Here is a 12759-nt window from a genome sequence, read left to right as displayed (position 1 = left end):
ACTGAGCATATTTTAAAGTGAGGATATTTTTATTTTGTTATACGTGTAACTCTTTCTATCTTCATTCCTTATACTTGAACTCACTTAATCCTATGTATATTTTGTTCATAAATTTGTTTTATTTTTACTATATACCAGCTCAGTGCTGTGTTTGAAGGGAAGGGTGTTTTTACCCCAGTTAAGTAAATAAGCTGTAATGTGCTTTTGTCTCCTTAAAGGAGCAACAAACGTTAGTATAACTCTAAGTGGCCCTGGTAAGGGCTGGACACTCAGGGCACACAGTTGTAGAGAAATTTGAAACTGGGAGTGTGTTGGGGTCACCTTGCTGGTTGTAACCAAGGCTGGTGGAAGCCAGAGTGGGGCAGTATACAGGCTCCTGGGGCAGAGCTGCTGAACCAGGGCTGTCTAGCACACAGACACTCAGGCATGTCTGAAAACTGGCTATGAGCATCCCATGAATAATGATGATCTATTACACATATTGCACCCTAATGGGCATGACCCAGCTGCAACACTACAAACTACTTAGAAATCTAAATAAAAACAATAATAATTAATAGCCAGAATATGGAGTCAACGTTTTAGTTTGATTTTGCTTCTGATCCTGCATTCCAAACAGCAGCAGCAGCAACAAATTTACTCTGATTTTAAATTTGAACCATTATTCCAAGAAATAAATCAAGAACATCTACAATTTTCTTCCATCAATCAAGCTTTATGCCAAACTATTTTTATACCAAGACAGTGAGGTTCTTTGAAGTACAGACATAAACCTGCTGAAGAGAAACGTTCATCTGAAAGCAGAAGGTGTTTGAATCTGAGGTTACTTGTCTATTTTAATGGGCAGGTAATTAAACAGAGAAATGCAAACCCCTAATGAAAAAGAGCTCTTCTTTGCCGGCGTAGATGGTACTCCATCAGGGCATCTGCTCTATATACTTAGGCTATGTCTACATTGCCTCGCAGTTCGGACTATGGGGGTGTGTGTGTGTGTGGGGGGGTGAATAGCAGTGCACACTCTCCCACTGTAATGCCGCCATGTAAACTCTAAAGGTGTGAACAAAAAAATAGTTCCTAGTTAGCATTAATTAAATACCATTTGTGGGATAGTGTAGACAAGCCCGTAGAGTCTTTGGGAAAGGAGGAGATTTGGATTAGTAAATCTAGTAACCAATCTGCAGAGGTGGCACAATTAGTCTAGCCTCTGGGAAATATTTTCTCCTCCATATGGAGCTGCACTGACGTCATTTCCAGAAAGAAACAAAAATGACACAGTATCTTCTTCCAGTAATAACAAAGCGAAGGGCTGAGGCTAGTGCAGGTACTAATCTCCCACCTCTGGAGACCTGGAGTTAGGTTACAAAAGAAATACCGGTAATATAACTTTGCATTTCTATAACCCCTTCTACCTATGAATCTTAAAGGAATGAAGCCTCACAACACAATCAGGTGAGTAAATATTATGACAGGATACAGTGTGGAAACCCCAACTCCTGAGTCTTAATATAATTAATAAATCTTGATATATCTTGATCTTAGTAAGGCTTTTGACATATTCCCACATGGCATTCTCATAAGCAAACTAGAGAAATGTGGTCTAGATGAAATTACTACTAGGTGGGTGCACAATGGTTGAAAGACAGCACTCAAAGAGTAGTTATCAATGGTTCGCTGTCAAACTGGGAGAGCGTATCTAGTGGGGTCCCTCATGGTCAGTCCTGGGTCCAGTTCTATTCAGTATTTTCATTAATGACTTGGATAATGGAGTGGAGAGTATGCTTATAAAATACACAAATGACACAAAGCTGGGAGGGCTTGCAAGCACTTTAGAGGACAGGGTTGTAATTCAAAACGACCTTGACAAATTGGAGAATTGGTCTGAATTCAACAAGATGAAATTCCGTAAAGACAAGTGATAAGTATTTCATTTAGGAAGGAAAAATCAAATGAATAACTTCAAAATGAGGAATAACTAGCTAAGCAGTAAAGGATCTGGAGGTTATAGTGGATCACAAATTGAACATGAGTCTATGATGCGATTCAGCTGAGAAAAAGGCTAATATCATGCTGGGGTGCATTAACAGGAATGTTGCATGTAAGACATGGGAGGTAATTGTCCCAGTCTACTTGACACTGGTGAGGCCTCGGCTGGAGTACTGTGTCCAGTTCTAGGCACCACACCTCAGTAAGGATGTGGACAAACACGTCAGTGATGGTGGTTTACTTGGTCCTGCCACAGTGCAGGGGGCTGGACTTGATGACTTCTTGAGGTCCCTTCCAGCCCTACATTTCTGTAATTCTATGATTCTCCTTTGACCTCAAGACCATCCTTCCTTTTGAGGAGAAAGAAATGAATTGGCTACGAGGTGGTTACTGCTCAGGAGACTGTAGGTTTGTCTACACAGCAATCAGAGGTGTGACGGCAGCACATGTAGACAAACCTGAGCTCGCTGAGAGCTAGCTAACTCAAATTACAAGAGCAGCAAAGCCATAGCAGAAGAGGCAGCAACATGGGCTGCTCACGTCTGCCAAGGACCAGGAATATGTACTCAAGCAGCTAGCCAATGTTGCTGCAGCTTTACTGCTGCTGTAATTCAAGCTAGCTAGTTCAAAGCTAGCTTGAGTATGTCTACAAGTGCTGCAGTCAGTCACAACGGATTGTGATGCAGACATACCCTAGGATTGCAGCGGTGCTGTTGGTCAGCACTGAGGTGGATTGTCAGCGATGTTTTGGGAAACTGCACAGTTCCTTGTCGTGCTTAACTCAAGTCAGTGAGCACTGACCTTCTCTCGCTTTGATTAGGGGTAAAATGTCACTAGCATCACCAACACTCACTTCTCTACTGCAAAGAAAAGCAAAACAGGTCTTTCTGGGGCAAGAGGAGAATGATGGCCTTTAAATATTCAACCCACATCCCTCATTACTCTGCAGCAGAGACTTTACCCTAAACTACCATCTTGGAAAAATAAAACCCAGTGGTAAACTTAGGGTCTATAATGAATGGGTAGCAGCAATTCATACCAGCAGGATCTGTTCTTTATATTCTTAAAACTAATCAGGCTCATCAAATGAAACTAGGTTGCAGATAACTCCCTGAGAGAACTTAAAGGGGGGAGGGATCACTCAGTGGTTTGAGCATTGGCCTTCTAAACCCAGGTTTGTGAGTTCAATCCTTGAGGGGGCCACTTAGGGATCTGGGGCAAAATCAGTACTTGGTCCTGCTAGTGAAGGCAGGGGGCTGGACTCAATGACCTTTCAGGGTTCCTTCCAGCTCTATGAGATAGGTATATCTCCATATATTAAAGTATACAATCAATTTTATCGTAGGAAAATGATTGACTAGAAAAAAAAAAGGTGGTCTGCGCCCTGCCCCGCCCCTCCACCTCCAAATCACACTGTATCATTTAAATGTTTTAAATGCATTTACTACAACATGTAATACATTATCCTTGGGGTTAAACGTGTTCCTCTTGTAAAATCCTCTAAGCGGTGGTTGTGGGACTCAGTTACTCTTAGAAAGCTTGCAGCAGCTGAAAGCCTACGATAATTCATGTGTTTGAAGCTCAGCATTTGTTGCTTACTGGCACAGACTTCTGCAAAAGGTTAAATGAGGTCAGCAAATGAACAAAAAACAAAAAAGAACTGGTCCCAGCTGCAGCGTGCCCAAAATTCTTGCAGCAGCCTCGTGGTCCAGTTCGTAATGCCACCCAGTGGACACAATGTTCACATGAGCTTTTCTCCTTCATGAATACTGAAGATTTAACAGTGAGGACTTGATAGGGAGAAAATAATATGATTTCTGAGTATGAACCTATCCTTAAGAAAGCAGCTGAAGAACAGCGTTCCATGTCTTATGAGACACACAGCTCCGTAAAGTATTTACAAGGGATAGAGAGACAACATTAAGGAGTCTAATTCACCAACTGATATACAGCAATTGCCACTAAAAATTCACCACTCACCAACGCTTACCACATAATCGTGTCTGGATTGTCACTGTTTTTCATACTGCATATGTGTAACTTCTGCATAAAGAGAAGAGACCAGAGAAACCCTCTTATGCATCAATGGATGCATAAGGCCCCCAAAAAGTTCATTATCTTTCAAAGTGAATTTTTGGACCTAAATGTGACTCCACTTATACCTGGCAGTTTTACTTAACAGATTAAGTTTTGTTCCCCAGAGGATATTACCACTAAACTGCACAACATTGGTTTAAGAGCTTGTAACATCCTCTGTGTAGCAGAGGAGTGCCCTGCATTCCTTCAGTGATATCATTTTGGCAGCCTCTTACCTCTGGGGTGAGGTATTTCATCATGATTTCCTTTCCTTTCTCTCCCAGTTTTTCATCTGGAGCAATTTCATACTCTGCCTGGAAAAGAAATAAAGAAACCATCAATATTTGTACTCACACTTCATCATTATAACTTCATTTTGGAGAGAGCCTTAACTGAACATTCCACTTGAATAATTTGGAAGGCAAATATAATCTTCTGATGGAGGTAAACCTGTACAGTTGATCTAATTGAAAAGAAAAACACTGGCATCAAGATATTTTGACCAAGACCAAGAAAACGGTTCTTTGAAACCAGCCCTCTTTGATTAGGCCACATATGAGTAAATTTCATTAATTTATACTTGATAGATATGCCAAGCCCCAATGTTTTGAAAATGTTTCTGGTAATTAAGAACCCCTCTCACGGAGCTTTATTTGTTTTCACTCACTTAGACATAGGGAGTAGAAATTAATTTTTTCCAAATGATAAAGGAGGATTATTTGTTTTGTTAATCTCTATGACAGAAAAAACCTACCTTCTTTAGGCATAAGGAGAGCTCTCTCAGGAGGTAGGGCTTTTGGAAGCTTGGGTCCTCCTGTGGATTTTAATTTTTTCTCTTGGTAGAACACTCATTTCTCAAGCTCTTTCCCCTCTGCAGAAATTTTGCCAATCACCTTTAGTGCTTTCTGATGCACTTTTGAAACGGGAGAGCTCAAAAACCTGGGATATTTCAGGGCTTAGAAAAATAAAAGGGACTAAACGAAGAGTGATGTTCAGTATATACTGGAATCTTGTTTGATTTCTACTGTGCATTACAAAAGAGAGCACACACGTTGCATTTTTAAATATTATTCTAAGGATTCTGCATATTGTACCAGCACTGATCTATGATAAATCTTAGGATTACCTTTATTTAGGAAACAAAATATTACTTAGGCATCACTGAGACATTAATCATTTTACTTAAAATTCTTCAGCAATGCAAGTAATTAAAAGACAAGGGGGAAAAAACCCATTTAAAGCTTGTGACCCCAAGTGAGACAATAACTAAATTATAATGACAAATTCTTAGAGACATTCTAATTTGTCATTGCGTGGGGTACAAGATTTCAGTCTTATGATCAAAAGGGCTTTCTGGAAAAAAGTCAGTTCAACGTGTTTTTATGAATGCTCATATTAGAAAAAGGATCCCAGACCCTCTTGCCAACCCAATTAAGTAAGTTAGTCCAATACAAGCTGTCTGAGATGATAAATGAGGAGGAAATAAAAGACAACATACGGTAGATCAGTCTGAACTGGCATTTGGAAGAATGCACTTCAGAACTGTTGCACACGTTAGGACATATACGTTGTTCTCAGTTTGATACAATAAATCAGAAGGGAGGCTGTAATAAATACTCTAGCTAACCAGACCAAGGAATAACATGAAAACCACAAAAGTAATAATAATGCTATTAACCATGTATCCAGCCAATGCTGATTTAGCCATTGTAGCTTAAGCTTAAGGCTTTATACAGCAGGTTGTTCAAACAATCAGATTTTGTTTGGTAAATGACAATGACCACAAATAAAAGAAAACAGTACTGCTGATGAGAAATACACTGATGAATAAAATCCACAAGTACAATACTTCCTTCTTAGTAACTACGTCGGGGATGAACCGATTATGTTCTCATAAAACTTAATACAAGGGGCTTTTTTGGGAATCTTTCATTCAATTTCCTGCCCATTTAGATGGTATCTGACTATAGGTCATTTCAGCTCTTGAAAGCATGAACACTCCAGAGTGTTTATAGAATCTTAACAGCATTTTTTTCTCCCACAAGGTCGAAGAAGTTGCATTTTATCTATGCACTTATGATAAGTTCAAAGACAGGCTAGGGGATTTTTAATTTAAAGTAAAGATTTAAATACAAAATGTCTTTTAAGAAGAGAAAATATTTGTATTTAAATTTAACTCTCTGCGCAGAAGATTGCCAAACACAAAAGCCAGAATTTATTGGTAATGTCTCAATGGAGAAGGATTTGGGAGCATAACTAAGCCCTCAATTCAGCACAACTCATAAATCATCTAATAATTATCATTCATTGTTCCCTCAGCAGCTTTGAGATGCTAAATATTTTGCCGTATAAGAGGTTTAGCAAACAGATCCTTTAAGCAATTTTAGTGGAAGTGCATTCATATCAAATGTTGGTCACATAGTTCATATGGTTTGAATTAATATGGCATTTGCTTCTATAAAACAGAGATCAGGAATTCAGGTGGTATTCTCAATGTATGTATCATATATTGTGATTGACTGGCAAGTACCACTGCTCTCTACTGGATGTAGTTAGACTTGGGTACATGTGTGACTGTCTTGCTTTATGGCTTAAACAGAGATTTTAGTTCATTTCAAGTGGAAGAAGCCTGAGTTTCTGAAACAGATTACAAATTTGAATATATATGGCATAGAGATCCAATTTATTTTAAGATGTTAGTGTCTGTCCATAGCTATGGACTGATGCCAGAGTGTTTCATGGGATTCCTGTCAATCCTAGATGCCTAAAGATAAGCTTTGCATTGACTAAACTTTGGTAGTGAAAGTAGTAAAAGAAATTATGTCATGTATCTGTTGGGGGTGGATGTAAACCACTGCCCTTCTCAAGACAAAAGCAAACCTTCTCAAACAGCTGTGATTAACTATCCGCATAGTGTGATTATTGCAAATTATTAGATCTAGCAATGAAGACTCCCCCCCTCATCCCTCGAGAAAGCTACATCTGGTACAAAACACAGCAGCTTGTCTACTTAACAGCTTAGGATGCTGTGAACATGTCACCTCAGTGCTTTACTCTCTTAACTGGCTCCTGACTAACTAGAGTCTAGTTCAAAGTCTCTGTTCAGATATTCAAAGTCCACCAGGGAATTGTCTCTAGCTGCCATGAGAACGACTCTCCCTTTGCAACCATGACATCCCATTATAGTTACCACAACAATGAAACTGTTGGCCAGTAGGCGAAGCAGAGAGGAAGACAGAACTTTAACAGGAGCAGGACATATGCTAGGAAACTCCCTCCCGCAAGAGATAGGAATGACCATGGACCTCATTACATAACGGAACGAAATACAAAACTCATTTCTTTGACTAGCTTTCCTGCAGCAAGTTACACACACACACTCGACACTAGGCCTATTTCTCCTACAGATGGGAACAACTAAAGAGATTTTCACAGTTATTTCTATTTTAAGTTCTCAGGAGGTGCTCAAAGACTAAGGGGACAGACAGACAGATAAATATGAGAGTGAAGATCTGAAATGGCCTATAAACCCTAACACTGGTGAGTGTTTAAGATTCTCCTTTAGCTCAAACGTTAGAAGCTGGGTTTTGATTTTTGGAAGAAAATCAAGAGTTTTATCTCCAATGTCACTTGCATGCTATTCAGCTCTCCATGGGCACCTGTGCATATTCTGCCATAGACTGTTACAAGAGGAAGAATTATACAAATACAGACAGATTAAGCTAGTAGCCCAAGGCCACTGAAAGTTTGCTCCGGAGCCCGGACGAGTAATCAGGTTTGTTGACACACAATCTTGTGCTTTAACCACAAGACCCCTCCCCTTCTTCCTCAGCACTAGAAAGACTGGTTACAGTCTGAAAGTACATAATTAATAGGAATAGCATTATTACAATTGCAACATGATGCATACCCAAAGTTCCCTAGGGTGCTTTAACATTCATTAAAGTCCACTAGGGAACTTTTAGTGCACCCAGCAGGGTCAGCATGGGCCACTTAGTGCACAACACGTTAGTGCGCTTTAGAAATCACACCTCCGTAGCACACCATGGAGACACGGGGTACTGTACGAGCAATCTTAATTCTGGCATTTCCTCATTTGAGTGCTTGCCTTTGTAACCTTAATAACATTCTTTTAACTTAGGTTTTTTATTGTGTGCAATTTCCTAGCTTGAAAAAGACACCAAAACTTAAATGTCATGTGGAGCCATGTAGATCCCCCACATGGGTCATCAGCAGAGTAGGAATCTAGTAACTAGCAGCAGTAAAAGACTTATCTTCCAGGTGGACATACCAATACAGCAGGATGGAGACACACACTTTGCCCATGGGTTTCACAGCTACTTGCCAGATAGCAAAGGAATGTGGTGACTCAGGAGTAATAGGTTCAATTTCAGGTTCTGTGGACCCTACTACCCCATCCCTGTAGTCTCTTCCCATCCTCATCTGCTCCTATCCCCCCTCCACAGTCCCTACCCTGGTCCTGCTCCTGTCCTCTGACCTGGCCCTTCCCCCAGTCCATGCCTGTGTTCCCCCCTGATTCTATCCTCCCACATCCTTGGTTCCTGCCAATCTACCCACCTCCTTCTGCTCTTGGCCCTTCCTCCCCCCTACCCCGAGCACCTGCTCCTAATCCCTCTCCTGCAAGTTTTCTACCCTCCTCATCATCTGCCATGCATCTCTTCCCTCTCCCCCATTTGTTCCTTGCCTCTCTGCATTCAGGTCAGGCCGCTTTCGCCTTCTCCTCCATGTCACCTGGACACCAGCTGGGGGAACATTGAGAGAAAATTTCCCTGCCCACAGTTTTCATACTTGGCACCACAAGCAGCCCACAGCAAACTGGAGGAGCAACTGCAGTGAAAGTCCTGCTCAGCCTCTGCAGCCCAAAAATGGAGCATGCTCAGGCCCTCTGTTGGGATGGCACAAGAGCGGTGTGGTCAGCAGACAGGCACTGGGAGGGGATGGAGCATGCTGGGAGCTGCCTGCAGGAGACTGCAAGCCTGGAGCAGGCTTGCTAAATGAGCTAACCAGAGATGGCTGGTGCTGGGAGGGAACCAGAATCTGCTAGTTCCTTATAAAAGAGAGCTGAAGCCGTTGTCTGAGGAAGTTGACCCTGGGAAGTCTACAGGGGAGTCAGATCTGAGCAGGACAGCTGCAATCCAAACCCCCAGGTGGGTCACGCCTTGAGAACTCACAAAAAAGAAAAAGGACTAGATGAAGGAGCCCTTTCACTCACCCAGGCTCTGAGGTAAGAGCCACGCCTTGGACAGATTATTTGCAGGACTCTAAGTATTACTTTTGAGTTATTGCCTGAATAAACCCAGGCCCCTATAAAGGTAGCAATTGGACAAACAAGCCATGTGGAGTCTCTGTAAAAGGGCTTGGAAGAAGGAAGAATAATGGGCAGAGCAGAAGCACCCCACCCACAAGGGGACACATGGGGGCAGCCTATTCTTCCACAGAGAATTTAGTTGCTTAAGTCTAACTAGTCTCTATTGAGTGTGTGCAAAATGAGATTTTTTTTTTAGAGGTTTATAACTTGACCGAATTTGGGTGGATTTTCACAAAGACAACAAAAGCCCCATCTCTGTTAGCAAGGCAACCCCCCTGCCAAATTTCAAGTCACTAATCCACAGCATAGAGGTACTACAACTTTTCAGCTACATGGTTGTAACAATTTTTGTAACATGGGCAAAACAACATATTTCCCTGTGAACATGTTCTATGAAATGACTTAACCTGAGGCAGACATCCAGCATGGAAAACTTCAGCCAAAATGGTTAAAGTTTGGCAAAGTGATAAAGCAACTAAAGCTAGGATCTTATAACGGGAAGTGTTGGGTAACCTTAATGGTAGACATCACTACCTGTGCTGTTTACCCCTCCCGCCATCCCTCATATACACACACACTGCTGTTTGTATACCATGTGCAGGAATCAAACTAAACAAATGAAAACAGTCTAGACTAAAGGGTAACTTTTAATAACTGGTATTAAAGTGGATGCTTGTTCATCATTTTTACCCCCCTTCCACATGTATGTCTAGTGAAGCATTCAGCTAAAAAATTCCACATGAGGTAATTGTACCCCCACTGCCAGCCCCTGGCTCCAGCAGAAACAACCTAGACAGGCACTTGAGCTGTTCTCTATTCTTAAATTGTGCACCTTACATTTCTTCAGGATGCTCTTTTTGTTTAGTACAGTGTAAGAAAGTACAATGTACCTCTGCTTGTCGGTGGGTGAAATGATATGGAACCTATTTTCCTCTTGGCCTGAGTCAGCCAGTCTGTTCATGACTCCCTCCACTCAGACCCACTCTGGCTCATGTTATAAACCGAAAAGCCTCCCCCCCCACCTCCCGAAATGATTAAGAATCTTTAATGCAAAGTGAGTAGAGGAAGCAGGGGAGGGAACTGAGGGAGGCTGCAAGATAGGCAGTAGACCAGTTCAAAGGGAAATCATGACACAGCAGAGACCTGCTGAAAGTTGGAGCACCTGTGTATGTGTATTATTTTATGAAATATTCATGTTGAAATCCTGCACTGGATTATCATATTCTAGTTCTGCAGTTACTGGCTTGGAGAACAGGAAATGTATACAGCTAACAGGGCAGCTACTTACTGATCCCCTCTCCATTACAGGAAATGTGCCCTAAAAAACTTTATTTTAAGGATTTTCTTTCAAAAGGTACAAAGAGATATTTCTTTGCTACAATATTTGTAAGCATGCTACTACAATACCCGGTAGGGCAGCCTGTGAATAACTTGTAAGGGTTTGCAAGAGAGTTAATTTAATCATAAGCCAGCTACAGCGTGCTGCAGTAATAACAGCTTTCATTTGGAACAATGCCTTCCTCTGGAAGTCTACCAAAGAGTTTGGCAAACGACTGTTTTACACACAGGAGATATTATGTACGTATGTATGAGGATACAGGTGTGTGTGTGGTGGTGGTGAGGAAATGGTGATGTGATGTGGAATAAAGACTTCTCAGCAGGAGGGTGGGAATGCCTGCAATTCAAGGCTGGGGGGGTCTCCTCTCTCATTTAGGGGAGGGACCTATTTTGATGGAGCAGCTAAGGAGGCCAAGGGAAGTGAACAGATTTCAGATGACCGGAGGGGCGTACTTTGTTGTCAGCTGACCACCACATTTTAGCAATCTTGCCATGCCTGTTGATACAGTAGCATCTGAGTGCTGTGTCCCTTGGCTTTGGCAGCCCTGAGCACTGGTTTACAGGTGATTTGGGATGGATGAGGTGAGAGGGAGAGCTGGTTAGAGTGCAGGTGAGATAGGGCATCTCCTGATTTTCAGGGCTGGTTCTGGGCTCGCTGTTGGGTTCACACAATTTAGTCAACTTCTCTCTTTGGAGTTTCAGCAAGTTTCACTCGCCAAAGGTCTGGCAATGTTGGGGCACTCTGGGCTACCACATACACATTGACCCAGAGACAATGTGTATGACACTCTTGTGATTTATATTACTATATTACTTAGCCAGGAGCATGGCCCCATTGCCCTAAGTGCTGTTTGTACACATAGCAGAAACAGTCCTGCCCCATAGAGCTTACAACATAAATAGACAGGACAGACAAAGGGTGGGAGAAAGGAAGCCCTATTATCCCCATTGCACAGATGGGAAACTGAGGCACAGAGAAATTGAGCGACTTGCCTGCGGCCATACAGGGAGTCTACAGCAGCTCTCCCAAGTGTTAGCCCAGTTCTTCAGCCACAGGATCATCCTTTTTCTGTGCATATTAAACCCACCGGTTTTATTACAAATGTAGGGCATTGCTACTTGCAAGCCAGCCACCCCTACAAATCCTTTGTTCGTTTTAAGGGCTGCCTATTTCACTGTAAACAGCTCGGAGAACATATCTAATCTTTCTCCACATACGTGCCTTCCTTACCGAGAAGCACTTGGAAGCGGGGCTGTAATTCTGCGTGGTGGGACAGATTGACACATTCCTGCACATTCTGTCCTACAGCACACCTAGCCCCCAATGTGTAACAGCATCACAATCTCAACACCTTGCAACGCATTGCTAGGAAACATTTAAAACACAGGGCGACCAGTTTTAACCTTCTGGTAGTTTATTCTGTTTGAGAAAGGCTGATTTACAAAATTGTGGCATGGTTTTTGGTTCAGAGTCACAGCTTCCCTTTTGGCAGATGCCCTTCTTAGCAATGGGCTCTAGTGTGACACTCCTCTCCGTTTGTTTCTTCTCTTCTTATGTTGAACTGACCCTTCTGGGAACTGCTCCTCTGTATTTGGCACTGGTGTAACCACTGCTGGAATAATGTATCCAGTTCTGGTGCCCACAATTCAAGAAGGATGTTGATAAATTGGAGAGGGCTCAGAGAAGAGCCATGAGAACGTTTAAAGGATTAGAAAGCCTGCCTTATAGTGATAGATTCAGAGACTTCAATCTATTTAACTTAATAAAGAGAAGGTTAAGGGTGACTTGATTATAGTCTCTAAGTAGCTACACGGGGAACAAATATTTAATACTGATCTCTTCAGTCTAGCAGAGAAAGGAATAACATGATCCAATGGCTGGAAGTTGAAGCTAGACAAATTCAGATTGGAAATAAGGTGTAAATTTTTGACTATGAGGATACTAAACCACTGACAATTTACCAATGGCCGTGGTGGATTCTCCATCACTGATCATTTTTAAATCAAGACTAATGCTAATGTTAGGGCCCTAG

At 41.9% G+C, this 12759-nt stretch overlaps 1 protein-coding gene across 3 annotated transcripts in view; it reads right to left on the bottom strand.

Moving 5' to 3' along the window:
• GRK5 (G protein-coupled receptor kinase 5) overlaps window positions 1-12759 on the bottom strand; it is a 228489-nt gene that overhangs the window by 62710 nt on the left and 153020 nt on the right. For all 3 annotated transcript variants that reach the window (XM_039547923.1, XM_039547921.1, XM_039547922.1), the window contains one exon: window positions 4296-4373. In XM_039547923.1, coding sequence (XP_039403857.1) covers window positions 4296-4373 — 78 coding nt within the window. The remainder of the gene's footprint in view (window positions 1-4295; window positions 4374-12759) is intronic.

This window comes from Mauremys reevesii, linkage group 7 (genome assembly GCF_016161935.1).
Source record: "Mauremys reevesii isolate NIE-2019 linkage group 7, ASM1616193v1, whole genome shotgun sequence".
In the NCBI taxonomy this organism is placed as follows: domain Eukaryota; kingdom Metazoa; phylum Chordata; order Testudines; family Geoemydidae; genus Mauremys; species Mauremys reevesii.
This window is presented reverse-complemented; position numbering and strand designations above follow the sequence as displayed.